The 22859-nt window shown below is 38.8% G+C and overlaps 2 protein-coding genes across 7 annotated transcripts in view; both read right to left on the bottom strand.

Moving 5' to 3' along the window:
• kdm4b (lysine (K)-specific demethylase 4B) overlaps positions 1-11934 on the bottom strand; it is a 57747-nt gene extending 45813 nt beyond the window's left edge. For 4 of the 5 annotated variants that reach the window (XM_007541250.2, XM_016665166.1, XM_016665175.1 and 1 more), the window contains exons 1-5: positions 11789-11934; positions 7033-7480; positions 6678-6853; positions 5320-5434; positions 2128-2321 (exon numbers count right to left, since the gene is read on the bottom strand). In XM_007541250.2, coding sequence (XP_007541312.1) covers positions 2128-2321; positions 5320-5434; positions 6678-6853; positions 7033-7452 — 905 coding nt within the window. In that variant the 5' untranslated portion in view covers positions 7453-7480; positions 11789-11934. Of the gene's footprint in view, positions 1-2127; positions 2322-5319; positions 5435-6673; positions 6854-7032; positions 7481-11788 lie in introns of those variants that run through there. The other variant, XM_016665178.1, reaches the window with a different exon arrangement.
• Positions 11935-12354: 420 nt separating this feature from the next.
• Positions 12355-21969, bottom strand: uhrf1 (ubiquitin-like with PHD and ring finger domains 1). 2 transcript variants are annotated; one of them, XM_016665155.1, is made up of 17 exons: positions 21791-21969; positions 19324-19481; positions 18950-19240; positions 18537-18694; positions 17897-18112; positions 17546-17661; positions 17199-17385; positions 16878-17001; positions 16634-16741; positions 16318-16422; positions 15803-15909; positions 15530-15692; positions 15283-15420; positions 15069-15168; positions 14715-14863; positions 14139-14237; positions 12355-13791 (listed from the first exon to the last, which is right to left on the bottom strand). In XM_016665155.1, exons 2-17 carry the CDS (start codon positions 19474-19476, stop codon positions 13645-13647), a joined length of 2361 nt encoding a protein of 786 aa, XP_016520641.1. In that variant the 5' UTR covers positions 19477-19481; positions 21791-21969; the 3' UTR covers positions 12355-13644. The 2 variants fall into 2 exon arrangements, with proteins under 2 accessions (XP_016520641.1, XP_007541300.1); XM_007541238.2 differs by having other exon boundaries at positions 19324-19486; positions 21791-21968.
• Positions 21970-22859: the final 890 nt, after the last annotated feature.

Genomic DNA, 22859 nt, shown 5'->3' with positions numbered 1-22859 from the left:
CACTTTGCACTTACAAAATAATAATAATGGCTTGTGAAAATCTGCCTTTAGGAAAATACTTAGAAATCTAGAGTAGTGTGGGGTGCTATGGTGGCGCAGGGGCAAAGCACAACCCACGTATTGAGGCCTTAGTCCTCGTGGCGCTGGTCGCAGGTTCAATTCCCGGCCTGGCAACATTTACCGCATTTCTTCCCCCTCTCTCATTACCCACCTTCCTGTCGAACTACTTTCAAATAAAGGCCACCAGAGCCAACAAAACCTTAAAAAAAGGTTTAAAAGAAATAAACAATAGTATTAAACGGTGTTTAAATGCCAATATAACAGTTAGCGCACTCTGTTTTCATGCTGCCATAGAGCTACCATTGGAATCTACATGCATAAAATCCACCAATATACCTTCACTTACTAATCTGGAAATGATTAGATGTTTAGCATTGTTGTTCTAATTTAACTGAGTTATGTTTATTTTACGTTTAGCCGTCAGCCGTTAGCAGGGAGCCGTCAGCCGTTCAGCTGTGAGTCGTTAGCATGGAGCCTCAGCCTGTTTTAAGGAGTTGTGAGTCGTTAGCATGGAGCCTCACCCTTTAAGGAGTCGTGAGTCGTTAGCATGGAGCCTCAGCCTGTTTTAAGGAGTTGTGAGTCGTTAGCATGGAGCCTCAGCCTGTTTTAAGGAGTTGTGAGTCGTTAGCACGTAGCTTCAGCCTTTTTTAAGGAGTCGTGAGTCGTTAGCATGGAGCCTCAGCCTTTTGTAAGAGTCGTGAGTCGTTAGCACGTAGCTTCGGCCTTTTTTTAGGAGTCATGAGTCGTTAGCATGGAGCCTCAGCCTTTTGTAAGAGTCGTGAGTCGTTAGCACGTAGCTTCGGCCTTTTTTTAGGAGTCGTGAGTTGTTAGCATGGAGCATCAGCCTTTTGTAAGGAGTCGTGAGTCGTTAGCATGGAGCCTCAGCATTTTGTAAGGAGTCTTGAGTCGTTAGCATGGAGCATCAGCCTTTTGTAAGGAGTCGTGAGTCGTTAGCATGGAGCCTCAGCCTTTTTTAAGGAGTCGTGAGACTTTAGCATGGAGCCATCAGACTAATGTGGTAGTTTCCATCCATCAGTTTCATTCAACTGGACTTAAGGTGGGCTGCAGTCCATGATCCATTTCTTGCGTTATTCCAGACTCTTTGATGTGTTTGGGTGTTTTCTATGATAGATACTGTCAATACTGTCTGAGTACTGTACTTGGGATACTGATTGTCAGTTGCTGACAAGTGCCCTGGAATGATTGGGGGAGGATTGCTCTACGTCAGAATGGGGTCGGAGTTGGCGTCATGTCAATTAAACTACCCCCTTCCCAAAGGAATTTACTAAATCTATGTTGAAATGCTGTTAGTGGTGCTCATGCTATTAGCACGAAGAGGGTCCCCTAAATTCAATTCTGCTCAATTCCACATACAAACTTGGCCCAGCCCTGCATGATGAGTTAAATCCGCTGCACTGTACAGAGGTGTAGCGATGCACAATAAACGGGATATTGAATTTAATGCTGCTAATGTGGCTTTAGCTCTTCCATTTCGTGTCTGTTAAGTTTTTAATAAGAGCCACAGAAACTGTTTTGGTTGCCCGAGCTTTACGGGACGCGACCGCACGCATCAACTCTGTCTGACTAAGTGGACAAAGCATTTGATATGGTTTGATGCATCATGTAACCGTAAAAATAATACTAAAAATAATAATAAAATAAAAATAAAACCAGCATGATACATGACTACAAGGCAAGCGCGAAAACTCCTCCACAGGCTGAACCGCTGAACTACTAACGCACCATTGGGGGCCACATACATAAACTTTATCAGTGCAGACACAGAGCCACGTGCTGACCAGCATGTTGAGATGTAAATATCCATACAGATCAGCCTGTGTCCAGTTTGAGTGAAATACGTATTGAGGTAAATTTCAGACATCGAGCAGCAACAGTGTACGAGGCAACGCACAGAGGCACCAGCGACGTGACTGGCTCTGTAGTCTGTTAAATGCATCAACTATAAACCCATCTTTTAGGAATAATTCTTTTTTTTAATTACCATTATCCTAAAAACAAAAACAACCCTGAAGATGTGTGTGGTTAAAAATAAAAAAAAAGACTGACCAGGACTTTGGCTGCCCAAAGTGAAGGTAGTTGATGCTGTAGAGGTCCATGTCCTCAGTGTGCCAGGCAAAGGTGGTCTTCCACATGCCAAAATACAGGTATGGCGTGTTGACTCCTTCGATGACAATACCGCACTCCTGCTCCACCATGTCCAGCAGAGTGTTGAGGTGACCGATGTTCCACTCATGAATGCCCTGGACAATAAATGTTGCATTTCATTATTAGTGTTTTGATGATTAGATGTGTGTCAGTCGCCCATTTGTTGTCATAGATTGTACTGTATATTAAGAATTCAGCAGTGGTGGGAAATAGCTCTAAATTTAAGAGCATTTCTCTGCATTTCTGAGTGAGTGGGGTTCAGTGAACTACTTATCAATAGTTAAGTAGTCTGCAGTCAGCAGACATTTTATTGAGGTAAATTTGCAGAAAATTATATTTTAAAGAGATAATGGTTAACAGGTATTCAGACAAAGCTTAACATGTTTATCTAAGAAAAGTCAACATTATATTAGCATATTGCAAACATTGATGTTTGCATGAGACAGTTTAGTTTTCCATCTAGCCAAGCAATGTCAATGTTAGAACAAGAATGCTAACTCTTCTATGATGCTGGTAAAGTATAGACTTCAGATAAATATGTCACAGAACACCACTTAAAATAAGTTGCTATTTCTTAAAAAAAAAAAAAAAAAAGTCTGAAAGCAACTTCTTACATTTAAGACATGGTACTTCATTATTATCTGCAAATATGTTTATAAAATACACTAAATGGTACAAAGTGGATTCCAAAAAAGTTGGGACACTAAACAAATTGTGAATAAAAACTGAATGCAATGATGTGGAGGTGCCAACATCTAATATTTATTCAGAATAGATCACAACTCACAGATCAAAAGTTTAAACTGAGAGAATGTATCATTTTAAGGGAAAAATATGTTTTTTCAAAATTTCATGGCGTCTACAAATCCCTAAAAAGTTGGGAAGAGGCCATTTTTACCACTGTGTGGCATCCCCCTTTCTTCTTAGGACACTCAACAGTCGTCTGGGGACAAAGGAGACCAGTTTCTCAAGTTTAGAAATAGGAATGCTCTCCCATTCATGTCTAGTACGGCCTCTAACTGTTCAATCGTCTTCCTCTTTATGATGCGCCAAATGTTCTCTATAGGTGAACGATCTGGACTGCAGGCTGGCCATTTCAGTATCCGGATCCTTCTCCTACATAGCCATGATGTTGGGTTGCTGCAGAATGTGGTCTGGCATTATCTTTTTGAAAAATGCAGGGTTTTCCCTGAAAGAGATGAGGTCTAACTTAACTAAATTAACTTCCTTAATGAGCTCAACAACTTCTTTGGAATATTTGAAGCCCTAAATAAAACCCCTGCAAGGAACGCTGTTCACCCTGATGAACAGGCCCTCAGGCTTGAAACATCTGCTGTGCGAAAATCCCTGAGAAACGTTAACATCCGAAAAGCTGCAGGTCCCGACAACATTCCAGCAAGGCTGATCAAAGAGTGTCCAGACCAAACAGCCCATGTGCTCACGGACATCTTCAATACCTCACTGCATCAGGCCATTGTCCCCTCATGTTTTAAGTCAGCTATTATTATTCCAGTGCCCAAGAAACCAACCATCACATGCTTTAATGACTTTCGACCCGTTGCATTAACATCTATCGTCATGAAGTGCTTCGAGAGAGTGGTTAAGGGTCATCTAATCTCTATAGTGCCTCCATCATTTGACCCTTTCCAGTTTGCATACAAATCTAAGCGCTCGACTGAAGATGCTATCTCCACTGCTCTTCATCTGAGCATGGTACACCTGGAGAAAAGAATCACCCCACTTACGGATGCTGTTTTGGACTTCAGCTCAGCATTCAAAACGATCATCCCTCAGGATCTGGTATGCAAACTGGTCCCCCTGGGCTTCAATACTCCACTGTGCAACTGGATGCTAGACTTCCTCATGGACAGAACTCAGTCTGTCCGTGTGGGTAATAACATCTCCAATATCATTTCTTTAAACACTGGTTCCCCCCAGGGCTGTGTCCTGAGCCTCCTGCTGTTTACCCTGATGACCCACGACTGTCGTCCCAGGCTTAACACCAACCACATCATGAAATATGCAGACGACACAACAATTATGGGACTCATTCAGGACGACAATGAAGTGAACTACAGAAAAGAGGTACAACATCTTGTGGACTGGTGCAGAATAAACAGCCTGCTCCTGAATGTCGACAAAACAAAAGAGATCATTGTCGACTTCAGGAGGTCTCGACCAAACTACACACCGCTCCTCATCAATGACAAAGCAGTGGAGATCGTCAGCAGCACTAAGTTCCTGGGGGTGCACATTACAGACAACCTCAGCTGGACAACTCACATCGCTTCACTGGTGAAAAAAGCACAGCAGCGCCTGCACTTTCTGAGACGAATGAGAAGAGCTTTGCTCCCCCTCCCCATCCTCTCCACCTTCTACAGAGGAACCATTGAGAGCCTGCTGACCAGCAGTATCTCCATCTGGTCTGGGAGCTGCAAGGCCTCAGACTGGAAGTCTCTGCAAAGAGTGGTGAAGACAGCCGAGAGGATCGTGTGTGTGCAATGTCCTATCCAGAGCATTGCACACAGACGCTGCTTAGTCAGAGCAAACCAGATCCTCTCTGGTTCCATCCAACCTCTCCATGGTCTGTTCATCCGCTTGCTGTCTGGGAGGAGAGTCCGCAGCATCCGCTGCAGAACAGCCAGACTCAGAAATAGTTGTCTCCCTCTGGCCATCAGATTGCTCAACAATCCCATCATGAAAACCCAATCATGTTGTCAACTGACTTAATTAGTGTTAATTGGTCTTCCAGCTGATCGTCATATGCTTGATTTCCTTTTTCCAGCAACTAATTGCTACTTGTCCCAACTTTTTTGGGATTTATAGACACTATGGAATTTTGAATCAACATATTTTTCCTTTAAAATGTTACATTTACTCAGATTAAACTTTTGAACTGTCAACTATGTTTCTATTACAAATAAAATATTGACATTTGCCATCTCCACATCATTGCATTCAGTTTTTATTCACAATTTGTTTAGTGTCCCAACTTTTTGGGAATCCGGGTTGTACGTTTAGGTTCAACTTATCCACCTTTCCCATTGAAAATAGCTGCTTCTTGTCCACTGCAGTGACAAAACTACTCCTCACCTCATCGTAGATTGAGCCACTGACATCAGCCCCATAAATGGGTGACACAAACGTCAGGTTCTTCCAGTACTTCCTCTCCAGGTCATCAAAGTCTTTGTGGCGGGGGGTGCAATATCTGAGAAAAACAAAGTGAAGCAAAAAAAGCAAAAAAGAAAAATTAAGAATTGTACAAATGTTTTTCTAACTTGTGAATTTTTGATCTGAGATTTTTCACTCTGCCTAACAGTTGTATTAGATATAGGTTACATTTTGGGAGGAGGCTTGCTGCCTCCAAATATGACTCCCAAACAAGAGCTGCAGGACAAATTTAGTCAAATAAACCTTTTTAATGCTGCCGAGTTCAGCTAAAGCGCTGCTCTTTTTAAAGTTAGTAACTGTGAAAAGATCACTGCTTTCACCTAGAGCGCATCTTTCCTTATTCTTTAACAGTAACACTTTACAAATCCTTTAATACACATGCCAGCAATAAACCATATCTGATTAAAATAATTCAATATATTATTTATGATACTTACTTTGAACCACCAGAAGGTGCTATTGATATATTTTCAAACTTCAACAAGTAGACCATTGGAAAAAAGGTAAAAAGTAAGTCATAAAAATCGAGTTTATTGGTTTCTAAAACAAAAAAATAATAAAAAGGGGTATGACAAGAAAAGCTTTCAGTAGTTGATCTTTTCTAAGAAAAGACTGTAATCCAATCTACAGTCTTTATAGATTACCTTGTAAAATCCAAATTGGTTTGGTCGGAAAAAAATATTTTAATTTCTACATTTCTAATTGAAAAAGAAAAATGTATGAGGTTTTTTTTTTTTTTCAATGCATTTATGGTTTTGATTTCCAGACTGTTCAAGAGCACCGACTTGCTGATTTAATTTATGTTTGTATCCATGTTTAGATGTAAGGGAATTCACTGCTTTTTATCTTCAACTGCAATAAATACAATAGTTATTTCCAAATTATATTGCTATTTTTTAACCAATCTATGAATATTCAATAATATAGTTGACAAATGATTGGAAGTAATTTTTACATAATCAAATACTGCTATCTGAAAGTGCAGATATCTCTTTTGCTACAAACACAGATAATCATCTACAACTTAAGTTCCAACAAATCTTCAATTTTCTCAATTCTTTCCATTCTTTATTTAGTTTGTTCTCTACAAAATTGGATCCTACAGATTTTTCTTGATTTCACTGTATCAAACGCTGGTCTTTAACGTGTTACTTTTGTGTACATGTAGGAGAGGAAACTTTTAAGAGATATCCAAGAAATGTTAAAAAAAAAAGAAATGCTGCTAGCTTAGTGGCTTAAATGACAGAGAACTTACAAAGACGAAAGCAAAAGCAACTCACTTTTTGCTGTTGGCCAGCTTGCGATATTCACCCACAGTCATGGATTTCTTCTGAATGTTGTATTGGGTAAACAGACCAGACTGACCAGTTACCACCTGCATGATGGGGGCTGGGATCACCATGTCTTCAATAGTATCATAGGATTGGCGAGGTTTCCAGCCCTCTGGAGGAATTACCTGCACACAGAAAATGAAGGTTAGCAGTTATATGAAGAAAATTAATATCCACCTGACCTCCTACATTATTCTTTAGACTGGAAATGTAGCTAAAAAAGCCTTGGTGTGGAGAAGACTAATGAATTCAAGTGTAGAAAAGCGAGTAGCTATTATATGTGCATATTTTTTGGCAGCATTACCTTTGCCAGGCCAGCACGATGAGCTCCTTGACTCTCCATGTACACGATATATTGGGCAAAGTCTTTAAACTCCTCCATGGTAGGCCTGAAAGTCATGATTTTACAGCTGGGGTTCTTGGCAGCAGCTGGGGGAAGAGGTGGTGGACCTGGTCCGACCTGCTGGAGTGGCTCAAAACCTGGAACGGGTTTGGAAGTCCCCTCTAGGTCTACTGGCAGAACTGGGGTGATATCTGGAGCTGCGTGTTGCTCTGAGGTCACCGGGTTACTGGGTGTTTCAGCTGCTGCTGGCTCCTGGATGGGAACATGATCTGGGGCTGGACTGGAGCCGAGAGCAGGAAAAGAGACCGGTCCAGGATCAGGGGGTGTAGTGGGGGCAGGGTTCGGAGCCGACACCGTCTCCATGGACTTGTCGGTATCCATCAGATGCTTACGAGGCTTGCAGGTAAATCTGTGGGGGACAGCAAGGACAGTTGGGGTTGATTTTTTTTGGACTTGACCTATTTTAAAAAAAAATACCACTGTGAAAACCAAATGGTATGTAATAAACACAGTTAGGTGTGTTCACAATAAAACCATCACATCAAGCATTAAATTCTAGCTTCTTATAGTAAACATATTTTTTATTGCTATAAACCCAAAGCATTAACACCTGTTTGTTTATTAATCACAGATAAATTGATTCTGTCATTCACCAATACTGAGATATATTCAGCGTAATTTGTGCAACACTAGTGCAAAGCCACTCCATGGATGATTATCCTGCCTAAAGTATGAACAAAAAAAGAGGAATGCAAATTTATCCTGGATGCACTCCAACATGATCTAGTTTCGTTTTTTTAAACAAAAATTAAAGGAAAAACTGTCACAGTGGATGTTTCAGTGCTGCCTCGTCAAATTTGTATTTTATTTTCACATTCTGATTGTATTGTGTTTATTTTTTTTCTTTTTCTTCTTTTTTTAATTGTACAGTATTGCATTTCTAATTTCTGAAGTCTAAATCAAAGTAGTGTGTTATCTATCCTGATTACCTCAAAGACCAAACAAACGCTCTATTTTGTGTCCTGGGCTCTGATTTAGTCAGTAACTATAACATCAGTCTTCTCTGTCTCTAATGTACAGCATGTGCTCGGCAACTTGCTTTGTCCATTTCACATTGATGTCTGACAGCTGATAAAGTGTTGCGTTTTTGTGAAATTTTCATAAAAAGTTAGATATATTTCAAGCCCTACAATGTCAACGAAATGTCCGATTCGTTATCAAAACCAATTACCAGAGGAAGATGTTAATCACAGAAAAGGTAGAAATTGAAATTCTAGCTGTAATAATGAATATATAGGTCTGTTTATATATGTATGCAGTCAGCATGCATCATTTATGACTACGCATACACATAAAATGTGGATGTGATTCTGAAACCATTATTTTTTTTCCCACTCAAGTCACAGTAGTAGTATGAGAGAGCAATGTGCGGCAAAAGATTTGGAAGTTGAACTAGGGGTGCACCAATTTAGCTGCACCAATTTCCTTAATTTGGGAAATTGGTTATCGGCCGATACTTATATGTGAAACTGATCTTATCTTATCCACCAATCTTATCTATCTCAGCAAAGGTCTATAAATCGGCCACTGTCCTCCTCTGCTCTTCTGTGAGAAAGCTTTGACTGAGACTGGTCCACCAGGTCATGTCTACACATTTTCAGTTAACAATAATCACACCACTGTTGCCAACTCGGTGACTTTCTTGCTATATTTAGCAACATTTCAAACAAAATATTTGGTAACAGCCAAAATCAGAATCAGCAGGTCAGACTTTTTAATGACTGATAAAAGGCAAATAGCCAGAAACTGCAACCGCTTAACGCATGGAATATGGTATTTTATATAACATCATTCATCCTTTTAATCACTCACGCATGCTTTTGGGAGCACATCTACGCACATCTAGCAGAGTTGCATGCAGTGTGATCCAGGGTAATTGATCACTGATCACGTTCATTCAGGGATTTTTTTCTGGCCACATTTCTTTCTCAAAGACAATGATCCCACACTCCAATTTTAATAATGCACTGGACAGTTCTTAACATGGTTTTTGTCATTTCTGTAATTTCCTTAGATATTTTTATCGGCTCAATGCCATTAATTTGACCTTTCTTAAACAGACTAACATCGTTTCCACAACCACAGCTATACGTCTTTCAACACAGTTGTTTTAGAAATAACTCATTGCATCAATTGGGGTTAAACAACTTGTTGCCATCTAAAAGATAACCACTCAAGTCAGAAGCTCGTAACTATTTTTTTAGTTACATCCAAACGGATACATTTTTTTGTCCACGCAGTGTATAATTTTGTCAGCATTTTAATAAGTTGGTAACACTGTTGCTCTGCCGCAGCAAGGAGATACTGGATTCAAACCCCTATTTGGCATCTTTCTGCATGAAGTTTGCAAGTGTTCCCTGTGCGTGCATGGGTACTCTGGCTTCCTCCCACAACCCAAAAACATGACTTTTGGTTAATAGGTCTCTATAAATTGCTGTTAGGTGTGAGTGTCTGTGTATGCATGGTTGTCTGCCCTGTGTTAACATTTGATGGCCCAGCTACCTGCCCAGGGTGTACCACACCTCTTGACTGATTTTATTTAATCAAAATAATAAAGTCATACCATTACGAGAACACAGTCATATTACCAGAATAGCTATAACACTGGCAGAATAAAGATGCAATAATGCCAGAAGAAAGTTGAAAAAGAGCTTTGATAGTTACCAAGATCTGACTTGACCAACTTAGTAAGTTTGTCATTCTTTCTTTGAAATGGGCAGTTGTTTAAATGACCTGCTGACATGTTAAAACATTAAGTATTTCCTTGTATATAAAACTGTTACCAACTATAAATTCACAGGATGCTCAGTATTCCTAATTTTAACGAAGCTTGGTGTAGTGCTCTCATAAAATTCGGACTTAAACCTTGTATTATCGCAACGTCCTCATATTAAAAATAAGTCAAAATGAATTCTTAGTCTGGTCCTAATATTAAGTCGTAAACAAGTGAATGTAGTTTAAAGAAAAAAGCCAGGAAAACGACAAAGCTTACGTAGCCCAGGAGTTTATTATGAATGCAAAAATATTATGCACTTTTCATCTCATGCTGAAATATATGTTTCAAATTCTGAATTAACTTTTTTAAGTTATATACCTTTTGAAAAAGAACAAGTTGAAAAGTAGCCAATGCTTACAGTCTTTAAAAGTTTTCTATGCCAAGTCTAAAAAATACATCAATTTGCACTTTTTCTCTTTTGAGAATCAAACAGACAAAACAAATATGTTACTAAATCAGTAAACTGAACTTGCACATTTTTTGATACTTAAGACAAAATTAGCTTCAAGTTGTTTCAACTAATTTTAATCTACTCTATTTGTTTGTACAGATAAATTACTAAATATTATCAGATTATCAATGATATTTTAATTCAGAGGGGAGCAGAAAAATGCATGACAGAAAACAACTGAGAAAACGTGTTTTACATATCCGAGTTTGATGCATACAATCTGTAAACAGAATATTTCTTTCAGCAAATTTTATAAAAACTTAGCAGATTCTGTAGTGCAAATACATATTTTATTATAGTTCAACAGTTGTTGAAACTCTGATCTGCATCTTTAAGAACACTGCATCTACATATGACTTTCACTAGCAAATATATTTGCATGTATTACATTACATCTACTTAAAGTGAAACCCCAGAGAAGTCAACTTTACAACACCAACATGACTTAAAAAGTCCCATTTTGGCTCATGTGTTACAGTAACTACAGTAAAGTAAGAAACATGTTACATTGCAATAATGAAAATTTATTTTCACTTTTAATATAAATGTTGCAAAACAGCACCAACTGCAAATATGTAGGGCAGAGTGACTTCCCCAAGCAAATGGAGCTTACAACTTCAAAGGTATTTGCATCAGAAAATGGAGAACCATCCCTAATAAGGTTTCAAGCAGCTGAAGAGATAAAACTGGTAAACACTACTTTATACACTTTATAAAGAAAAACATTCTATCCACCAACTAGCCAAAAACATCTACAAATATATTTTTGAAAATTACTTGTCACAGATTAAACAACCGTTTTCTAAACTATATAAATTAAGCCATCCTTAATAACTCACAAAGAAAGATTTACTGGATGAGAGCCTAGAATAACTCCTGCCGTCCCAAACCACACATGAAGGGGCCTGAATGGTACCTTTAACTCCATTTGGGCCCGAAACTTCCATGTTGTATCCAGTTTACTTCCTTAAAATGGTCCTAAATGCAAACACTCGTTACATACATGTATTGTTCTTGTGCTCGTTAGATATTATAGGCTTCATGCAAATACAAAAAGTCTCATGAGGCATTAACAAAGTGAATTATTGTTACAATGCCGTTACTGCTGCTAGCCCTGCTCAGCTGATACCACTAGCATTCTATTCAAAATGACAGCGGCTAAAATATTGCCACACTAGTCAACTGCAATGAACAAAACTAAGGCTACCCTTCAGTCTTTATAGTAGGAAAACATTTAAACACACACACATGCACACAATTGCGAATATAGTAAGTACAGCTGTAATAAAATTAGCTAGCTTCTAGCTAACAGCTACCATATCTGCAATTAGAAAAAAACAAACAAAACGTCGCGACGACAACCGACAGCGCAGTCAAACTACAAATTATTGTACTTTATATTTTAGTAAAATACGCTTCGGAAAAATTACCTCCTGCAGAAGATTATCGTCCTCTCTCTGTTTGGCTCAAACGAATTGGTTTCGTTTGGTTTATCGATTTTCTTTTAGCTTTAGCAAGCAGCTGTCGCTGAGCTTGTTTGTGGGTTTAGGCCCTCCGAATAGTGGTCTGTGATTGGTTGAGTGAAGTTGAGCTAATAGAATTTCTATAATCTCATTGGTTGATCGCATGAGTGACAGGGTAAACAACGACTCAAATCTTACGCCTAGTAACGTTCATCATCAGAGGGTTTTAACCTACCAACCAGACGCCACGCACGTACTCTCATACATGGGTTAGCGGCGCTCTGCAGTCATGGCAAAACAAATATACATTTAGTCTTGAAACGCATAAAAAAACATTTTCTTAAGTCTTTATTGAACTTAAAAGCTTTAACAAAACCGTGAATGATTCGCCTATATTTTTGGGCTAGCCAAGTAGAAATTTAATGCTAGAAATTTTTTAAACCAACAATTACCTCGTAAATATAATGTAATAGACATGTTCAGTCGATTATTAAATCACAGAAGTACAAATAAAAATATCCATATTCAGTTTAAATCGTTTTAAAAATTTTATTATTGAACAATGACAATTTTTGCACCAAACATGTGCAGCGAATGCTAAAACTACGCATGAATTCTAAAACGGACTAAAAACATTTTTTTTTTTACAATTTCAGAAAATATACATTTCCCAGCATTTGCAGATATTTTGGCAGAAGAAATGCTTGCATTCAGGACAATTTGCACATTGCTGGAGAGTTTGACCAAACAAAAACATAACGGACAAAAGCATTTCTTATTAACACAATGGAATCAAATTTTATAAATGACCACTGGGAAGACACAAGACTGAACCTTCAAATTGCATGACAAGGCAAAAATGTATACATTTTAAAACTTTTGAAAAAATACAAATCAAGTCTCTAGGCTGAAGTAGGTTTGAGTGTTAAGGACAAAGTCTAGAGAGCTAGATAGATGGGACATCTACTTTACACCCTTTAAGCATAATATCTTTGGACTATTAAAAGTGAACCACAAAAAGGGTAACCTAAAAGAAATGTGTCAAAAGGAAAAAAATATATATTTTCAAGCTATTTTTTCCTTAAATTGTAATCAATTTCAGAATGTGAACCTACAGTAATTTAAAAAAAAAAGTTCCTGTTTGACAATTTTTGGGTGAACAGTACATGTTGTCGTTTGATGACACGGCTTACAGATAAGCTCTCCTCTTACTCAAGTGCTTTAAAAAAAAATGTGGTTTTTGTTTACATTTTATGGAGAGATTACAAATCTAACTTCTTTGTTAATTGATCACATTAGTGCATTGCCATATGAAATGATTATGTCAGGACTCAAGAAATCAAATCATTAAATGTCTGACTTTTTCATAATAAAAATAATAGATCAAAACCAGTTTAACAAGAAAACCAATACACATCAACACCTAGTCATTGCCTTAGAGATTAGGATCTTTAGATAATTTTGGGAAGCAGATTACGTCTTTTGATCAAATATTTATTCAATGAGTGCAAAACAAAGGAATTTGGGGGAAAAGATAGGTTAATTTTAAATAAGGAATATTAGCAGTTGCTAAGCAAAATATTGAGGATTAATGGCCATTAAAGGGTAACGGTACAACCAGTTCTAAATGAATTCTCAATGAATATTAGACAAACATAACAGCTCGACAGTAAAAATGGTTGTATTTTAGCCCACAAAAACTGTAGCTTTATATTCATAGAAAATATATTAAGAGAAGCGGACTCTTTTATTGCCTCAACTGGAAATTCCCCCGTACAGGTTTCATTGCGCTTCTTTGAGGGCTGAGTAGACTGGAGTAATGATCATCGCCCATTGCTGTAGCCTGGGAAAAGCTGACTTAGAATGTCCTGCAGATCTTTGTTGACAGACATGGAGTAGTTCTTGCCCAGGTCGTGTCTGCAGGCAGGACACGTGTAAACTTCTGCCCTGAAAGACCGCTGGAGGCATTCCTACAGATAAAAACATTAATAGTGGGTTAACAATGCCAATCCCAGAAAAGCCATTTATAAGCTAGATGAAAAGGCATGCACAGATTACAAAACAAATCAATAAAATAAATTAAATTAAATTAAATCAAAAGTGTGCTAACCAATCACACTTTCAGTGTCTAAAAACAAAAGCATCATAGAGTAAAAGCTCCACGCCCTTCTAATCAGGCAAGCCTGATTAGAAGTGATTGGATTTTACTCAAGAACATCAGGTTAAAGAGAGTTGAATACACATTCACACTTTTTAGTTCTGAGAAAGAACCATCAATCCAATGTTAAGTTAATATTGAAGATTTCTGGGTCCTCACCTTGCAAACATTGTGTTGGCACTCTGTGGTTATTGGCTGAAAGACCACTTCTTGGCAGCAAATGCAAAGGAAAACCTCTTCAACCTTGGTCAGAAATTTCTGTAGGAAAAAAAAAGGATGTCAGAAAATGACAAAAAAATATATATATTTTCAGTAAAGTATTCACAGTCGTGATTAACCAAATATTTTTTTTAAATATAGCAGGAACCTACAGATATGATTCCATTATTTCAATCCATGTTACTGAAAGCTGATTGTTTCAGTTGTTTTTAAAATATACTGGGAAAGTTCACAGCAATATTAACCCTGGAGATTTGAATATAGTTATTGGACTCAGTGAGACCACCTGATGAAGACTGATTTCCTCTGACCCGGCAAACATCTGAGGCTGAGACAGAGCTGCTAATATGACTAGAGCCATTACTGGTGTTAATTAAGCACCAGTTCAGCACTAGAACCAGTTTACTTAACAGAAACGTATCAGGTACCCCCATTTCAGTGAGGGAAATGCAGTATGTAGATCTGTATGTGAATGTGCAGAGATATAACTATGGATACTCTAAAGTCCCACATTACCGGTCCAAGAGACAGCGACTCCATAGCTTCATCCCACAGCTTCTTGTTTTTCTGGTCATTCTTAATGAGGGATTTCTGCTCTTGTGAAAGCTTGTAGACTTCCACTTTGATCTTCTTGTTAGTCTTGGCAGGCGAGGTCTTTGGGGATTCTGGAGAAAACAAGTCAGACTTATTTCTACCCATTTATTTGTCTAAATATTTCAGATTTTTTAAATAATCCATCAGCTCTTCTCAGAGAATGTGATCATCCCTTTCAAAACAGGGATTTCCTATCTGCAAATTGCAGAAGTGAAAAACAAAGAAACAAAAACAAAAGGCACACAATCCGACCAGCTAAAGCCACAAAGAACTTACCACTCTCTGGAGATTTTCTCTTCCTCTTCGCCTTACTGGGTGTCTCTTCCTCCTCCACTTCATTTTTGTTCTCCTTCTCCTTTTGATAACCGGCAGGATACTGGAACAGCAGCCGTCACAGTTTACAGAACATATAATCAAGCAAATGAGAATCAAAAGGAATGCCATTATGATGTTCGTTTTCTTATGCAAAGCGTACTGCTGAGCCCCTCACCTGCATGACCAGGCCAAGTTTCTTTATGCGCTCCTTCCCCTCTCTGGTCCATGGCGCCGGCTCATCATCATCGCGCTTCAGCAGGTAGCGCCACACCAGGAAACCAGACTTGCCTTTGTCTGGCCAGTACTTCGCCACCTGTGCAAAGTAGAAGATGCAAAGAAAACCATAAACTGATGCTCAGGGTGAAAGTTTGGTCCTACAAATTGTCACTTTCTTCTCACCCCCATCTACCTTCTCCTCTTACCTTGTAAATCCCGTCATACCGGTTTCCTTCCTCGGGGCAGAATTTGCTGTGCTTGCGTCCTTTGCAGCTGCGCACAACCCTGACCGGTTTGCCTTGCTTCCAGTTCTTTGACTCGGCTCCATTTTTCTCATTCACAGGGACATTGCAATTGAGAGCCAAAGCCCTAATGAGCCATAAAAAAAAATAAAAATAAAAAATTATATACATATATATATAAACTTAAGGTACCAGACACTGTGTTTTGAATTGTACATTCTCTTCTGAACACTCTACCGGTTCATGTGGGTCAGAGTCTGGTCACATGACTGCTCAGCTGTCCTCTTGTTCCCAGACAGATCTCGCCCCCCTGAGCCAGTATAGGTAAACTCATTGCCATCATCCTTTATCAAAAGATAGCACAAACATTAAAGTCATGAATCAAGACTAAAATCATTTAGAAATATTCTCTTCACATACTTTATTTACAGATCAAAAACTCTTTAATTATACCATTGTGTGTTTTACAGCTTATTTATTTCAATTGTGAATTGAGGCAAACTCACAGAAGGAATGATTTAAATAAAAGCCAGTTCAAGATATTGTGCATCATTTGTATGAAAAAAAAAAAAATTCCCCTAAAATTGGAAATCAAATTTAGTATTAAAAAAATGACTTGAGAGGCAGGGTTGACTTTCTTTCTTCTAACTGCTCCTTTTCATTGAAAACTTTTTGTCATAGCAACCTGTGACATGTTCATTTTAAACTGTAAACAAAGTAAATAAATGATAAATATTTAGAAAACAGCTTACCACATCATCTTCATAGCCTCCTGCCAAAACAAGAGAGTAGGCTCCGTCGTTGCTCCTGCCATGGATTCCAGCAACATGAGGCCTGTGGACACCGGCTTCACTGACCTGGGAATAAATCAAGAATTACTGAAAGTCTTCACAGTTAAGCCATCTAAACCCACTTGGTTTACTTAACATCTTGCAGTTTGTGTTAAAAACCTTAATATTAGTCATGTGTACTACATTAATACAGGCAATAGTCAACCTTTAAACAGTTTATCAAATAGTACTCTAAAACTAGCCAAGCGGATTTCAGTTACAGCACAGTTGGACAAACCTGCACTCTGAACTTCCACAGGGAACCCACAGGAACACCTGGAATTGGACCATGGTGGTTGGACGGGACGATGGTGCACTGCTTGGTTCGACCCACACAGGCCATTCCCTGCAGAGGTTACCACAGTAAGCTACCAGAGACAATAACTCTGCATTTTTATTTTTTTTTTGCTTGTACTTATAATTAGTCTAATACTCAAAACTGTCTTTGCTGCAATGAACAGCAAAGATCTGCTCTGTGTCACCTTTCCCCAGTCTCTCTGGCTGGACGAGCTTGCAGAAGCCATCCTCGCCTTCTTCTTGCTTTTCTTCAGCTTCTCTCCAGCCAGAACAACTTCACTGGTGTCGTTACGGCAACCGGGGCAATACCTAAGATGGCAAAACATGTTAAGGTTAAAATCAATTCTACATCCAAGCACTTTGAAAAAAAAAAAAAGGCCAACTACCTTTGATCACCACTAATTCTGGAACAGGTCAAAATACCAATACAAAGGAAAAATACCAATAACTCTAGAAAGTACTGTGCTGGATGTAATGAATACACTCATAATTCAGGTTCTACTGACCAATCTTCGTCTTCAGGGATGGAGGTGAGTGGAGGATTCAGACAGTACGTGTGATAGGCCATGTCGCACTCGTCACACAGAAGCTGCTTGTCTGGATCCTGCTTGATGCCACAGATGTGGCAGTTGCACCAACGGCAGTTCTTCTTTAGATCATCCTTGCAATGTTTACATTCAGGTCCATTTGATCCTAAAGGATAAATTATAATTATCCAGTAACAATTTGTACAAGAATATTAACAACACAGTTTGGTCAGCAGAAGACCCTCACAGTTGATTTGAGGAATAAGTCAGAACGAATCAGACGGCAAACTTTTAAGGTTAACATCATCCACGATTTTCAAACTCACTTTTTAACGGGCTATCGGTTCCAGCTGGCGAGTCACTTGAAGAACCGGGCTCCTCGATCTTATAGATTTCAGTTATGAACATGATCCGGCAGTCATTAAGAGAGTCGCCTGCTTCCCTGCAAACATAAAAGCAAATTGGTAAAAATGTGGAGCTCGACACTGGGACCAGTATTGAGCAATCCACAGAGACCACAGCAGGAAATCCGCCTCTACATACCAACCGTTGTGCCATCACAAACCACACTAACGGAGATACTGCTACTGTGCTCACCTGTCACCACAGATAGCTGCAATAATTCCCCAGATAAAACCAGGCAAAACTCATGCTGGAAAAATAACTTGCATCCGTACCCTAGGATGATCTTGGCGTAGATTTCGCGGATCGTGCGAGTCTCCCGCTTCTTCTGGATCTCGGCATCGTACCAGTAGCCACGCTCCTTGGGGTCATCGGGATTATAGTTGACCATAATGACCATTCCTGGCTCCAGCTGATGCCACTGGTAGACGGTGCGGGCCCGCGGGCGAACATCTTTGGCCAGCAGCTGAATCACACCATTTTCTGGATAACTAGAGCAGTTTGTGTGAAAGTGTAGTGCAAGTTAAATTCCTCTCTCAGGTGTTTCAAACAGCGCTGCACTGCGGTGCGATTAATGGAGACGAGAACCAACAGGTTCAAACAGAGGCACTGCACTGATAGAAGCTCCCTTCAAAATCCACACTGCCAGCTGACACACAGACACAGATTCGTAACCAAGCATAGTTCTAACTTTCTCAGACATTTATCAAGCAGAAAATCTAGCAGGGACACACAGGAACTTCAAGGAAGTATTGTACGATGCCATTTTTGTTATTAAGCTCATGACCATAAAAATCCAAAAATTAAAAAACATGCCAAAATTGTTGACTAAAAACGTAAATGCATTTAACTAGACATCACTGGGAAAACTCCAAATAGCAAAAAAAAATGTAAATAAATAAATACATTTCTTACTCTTCATATTTAACGTGGTACAGGATCTCTTCCTTTTCTTCTGCCTCTCCATCACCGGACTCTTCTTTGGGCGTCTTTGTTGTTTTTGTGACATTCACAATCTGGGCCTCAAACCAAGCTCCCATGTTCAGGTCTCTTGCATCAACCAGCTCATTAATCTTCGGACAAAAACAGAAGATGGTAACTGACCACGTCCATTAAGCTTAAAGCTCGATTTTGAAGACTGAAGAATTACCAACTAATTTTTCTCAATCGTGTAAAAATGCATAATTAAAGTTCAGTAGTCAGTTTACAACTAAAAGATGTTTCTGAAGTTAAATAGCCACATTTATGAGTTCTTTTCTCCCAACTTCTCTGCAACATAAAGTAGACATAAAGCAGATTTAATCCAGTCTGTAGTCTTTATAAATTACCTTGTAAAATCCAAACCCAGGATAGACGAGCTCCACTGCGTTTGTCTGAGCAGAGGTCCCAGCAGTTTGACCCTCGACCTCGCCGTGAGTTGAGTTCTTGTCGGACTCGCTCTGGGTGGAGCCGCAGCCAGAATCAGAGTCAGAGAGCTCGGCTTCTTTGTCTTTGTCTTTGTTTTTGTTTTTGCTTTTGCTTTTGACGACATCAGCAGCAGGGGCCTTCTGCCTAACAAGCAGCTGCACTATGTCGTTGAGGCCAACGTTGTAGTCAAATATGGTGTGGCCATCTTCCATCTGAGATCCAACACCAGTAAAGAGTTATACTTTAGTTAAACTAGACCAAAAAAAAAAGAACTATTTAACTCACAACATCTCACCTGTTTGCCACGATAGAAAAGTCTCTGCCTCTCTGGCTCCACCTTAAACAGCTCCATGATTTTGAGACGCAGCTCATCCACCTTGGTGAGTTTGGACAGGTTATCCACCCGATGGGTCTCCTTCCCATCCATGGTGCGAACTTGAATCCACATTGCAGCTGCCCTATGAAAACAGCCAATTTGCACAAATATGGCTGAAGGTGTTTTTTTTTTTGTTTTTGTTTTTGTCAAAACATGGTTATGCTACCTCCAGTCATATTTAGCTTTGCAGAACAATCTCACTTTAACTTCATGTGAAAAATGTTTCCAAGTAGCAGCTCAGTGAAAGAACATCTAGTCCTTCCAACCAACACATTGCTGCAGCCAGCAAGTTTACCGCAAGTAAACTTTTAAGTACATTTTCTTAGAGGAAAATATTTTTAAGAAATGAAAACAAAAAGGATATTTAAGTAATATGGATTCAGTTATACGTTTCTTCTGTAAGGCAAATAAATGCCGTTATCAGAACTAGTGATTCCTCCATTTTCTTGAAAACTTCAACTATTGAAACAGCCTTTTATTTTGGGATTAACTACTTTCTCCTGTAAGGTTTCCAGCCTTTTCAAAATACTGCAGCAGGACTTGAGACAGCGTCACCTGATCTTAGTCTTTTTCAGATTTTTGTGCTGGCTCCCACTTCAAAAGATATTTGAGTTCTTAAAAAAAAAAAAAAAAAAAAAAAAAAAAAAAAAAACACACACAAAAAGGGTAAGCATTTTCTCACCCACGTGACCCAAATTTTATGCACTTGCTGTAAAGGTCAGGTGAGTAAACAGAGGAGCAGATCAGTGCACAGATCTTTCACTGCACCTGCATCCTAAACTTTCTAAAAGCTTGCCACTTTATAAGCCTATATTCAATAACCGATTGCAACTTAGACACCTACCCGTCCCGCTCATTGGAAACAAGGCATAACTTGTTTCCAATGTCTCCCACCCAAGCATGAGCTGCTGCTGAACTGGAGAGCACCTCCAGTGACAGATTGCTGCATCTTGGGTACAAAAAGGAGCGTAACCACAGGTCCTTCCTCCCGGCAGCTGTTAAGACTTTATAACCATCTCTGCTCCCAATAAACACAAGACGACTAGACAACTCTGCTGTTATTTGGGGTTTTCTCATTTCAAGTTTTCACTTCTTGTTAGTAGTCTATTGTTTTTGTGCACAGCTTGTGTCTTTGCCACTTTAAAGTTCCATACTCTGCTGCGTATTTCTTTTCATGCAAGTATGCTATTATTAATAAGCTGCAGTGCCGTTTTCTTATGTTGTAAATTTGTCCTTGCTGTACAGTCTCTTATTCTTACGGTTTTTACCTTGTGTGAATCAGCACTCTCAAATTTTACTTTGACTTGCTGCTGTTTCACAGGAGTTACCCGACTGTGGGACAATAAAGGATATTTCTATTCTATTCTATTCTAGCCCCGTTTAGTCATTGCTATTTATCAGATTTCATTGTCTGCAATAACCAACTCCTGCTCTGTTATCTTGATCAGATGACTGCTTCCTGCTCAGTCAGAGTACAGTATGGTGCCGCTGTGAGCAGTGGGTTGTCATCAGAACTATCAGAAAGGGAGGGAATAGGCTGATTTAAATACAGTGCGGGAAACTGGGCTCCTGGCCACTCCCATTTTCTTTTAAAAGCACATCCGGACGCGAGGGAGCGCTAGCAAACAATGTGCCTTCGGTTTCTGACTGTAAAACACGATGAAATGTTATATTATTTAGGTTCTACACTGATATATTACCCGAATATAACGCACTTGGATCCCAGTGAGTGATGAGGGGAAGGCTTTATGGCTGCTCGGCTTCACTGAGACGCTCTATGCGGTCCCTAAATAATCGTTCGAAAGCGAACAAAACATGATCATAACATTTAAAAAAAAAATAAATAAGGAAGAGAAACATAAAATAGCTGTTTCAACTTAGAATTCACCATTTACCTTAGTTACTTTTACCATTTTCTTTTTGAAAGAGCAAGCAAAACCACCAAATTATTCACTTCAAGCAAGACAAACAGGAAAATGGGCAGTCTTGTGTTAGCATACGTGAAAATAGATGAAAAGCAACAAAGTAGTAAGCTAGCAAATTTAACCGTTGGTAGGAGTTACAGTTTCAGCACAAATAAACAGGATAACTTCTTCCCCACCTATTTTAAAGCGTACAGCAAATCACGTTACAGATAAAAGACTTTTTTTTCAGCCATTTTAACAAACACATTACATATGAAAAAAGAACAATGAAAAAAGATTAATAACAGAATTTGACAAAGCCTGAACAAGATGTGCGGCCTTTTAGTGGTTCCGCATAGGCAGCAAAAGAAACAACACAGGACTTAGCTAACCTCTGCGTACTAGCAACTGAATAGAGATGCAAATGAATACGAAATTAACAAAATATCGAAAGTTAACAGAAGTGGCAAAACAAGATTTACCTGTTTGATCGTCCAAAATAAAAATCAGGAAATTGTCGACTAAGCAATAAATGTGCACGTTTTTCCCCCCCAAGTAACTTCTATCAAAGGGTTTATGCGACCAACTCTACCCTTGTTGGAGATTGATCAATGAGTTATTCTTCAACACTTTGTTAACCCGCCTGCTCTAGGAGTTCCTCATGCTGATTGGCTGCTTCTTTAACACTGTTCAGATTTGATTGGTTAATATAGCTGTCAATCTGGAGAGTGACTGGAGCTTAGAGTCAGCGCGCGAAACGACATTCTCGTGGGTGCAGTTCTTCTTTGGGAGTTTATCGCGAGACAAAATCCTCTGCAGACTAAACATATGGTGGTTCTGGTAAACAACGTTGATAGTAGATGTATATCTTATCGAAAATACCGTATGTCTGCTTTATGGGGTTTTAAAGAAATCCCAGCCAACATTTTTTATTTGCTTGCAGAAAAACATAAGACTTATTTGATGTAATTAATTACGTGTAATTATAATTATATTAAAAACAAACAAAAAAACAAAAAACAAATGTTATTAGCCCCCAACTATGAAGTTGGTCTTTGTGACTTGTTTGGTTTGCTGTGCTGAAACCTGACAAGTGATGGATAGTGCCTCATCAATATGGGAGTGATGAGGTACAACCCTAGCAGATAAAAGATAAGGAAATGAAAAGAAAATCTTTACTGTCTAATTTGTTGGATCATATGCAGTTAGTGATTGTATCCTTCATCACAGACGATAGCTATATTCTAACAGATATGTACACATCATATTTGTATAAATTTACAAAATTATTAATAAAACAGGTCTGAAATGAGATGTTAGCCAAAGATGCAATACCCCATATGCAGGAGAGTTTAGACATTAGAGCAACAGCAGACATCTAACAATTTAATGAGAGAAAAAAACATCTGACATTATCATCGATTGCAATATAATGACTCAACACCATCCAGCATGCAAATATTCTTTATTGAAAACAAAATAATAGAAGATTAGAATAGTACGCCCATTTTAAAAATCTGGCTATTTTAAACATCCACCAGTCTGTTTTGT

The sequence above is a fragment of the Poecilia formosa genome, unplaced genomic scaffold (genome assembly GCF_000485575.1).
Source record: "Poecilia formosa unplaced genomic scaffold, Poecilia_formosa-5.1.2 Scaffold10, whole genome shotgun sequence".
Lineage (NCBI taxonomy): Eukaryota > Metazoa > Chordata > Actinopteri > Cyprinodontiformes > Poeciliidae > Poecilia > Poecilia formosa.
This window is presented reverse-complemented; position numbering and strand designations above follow the sequence as displayed.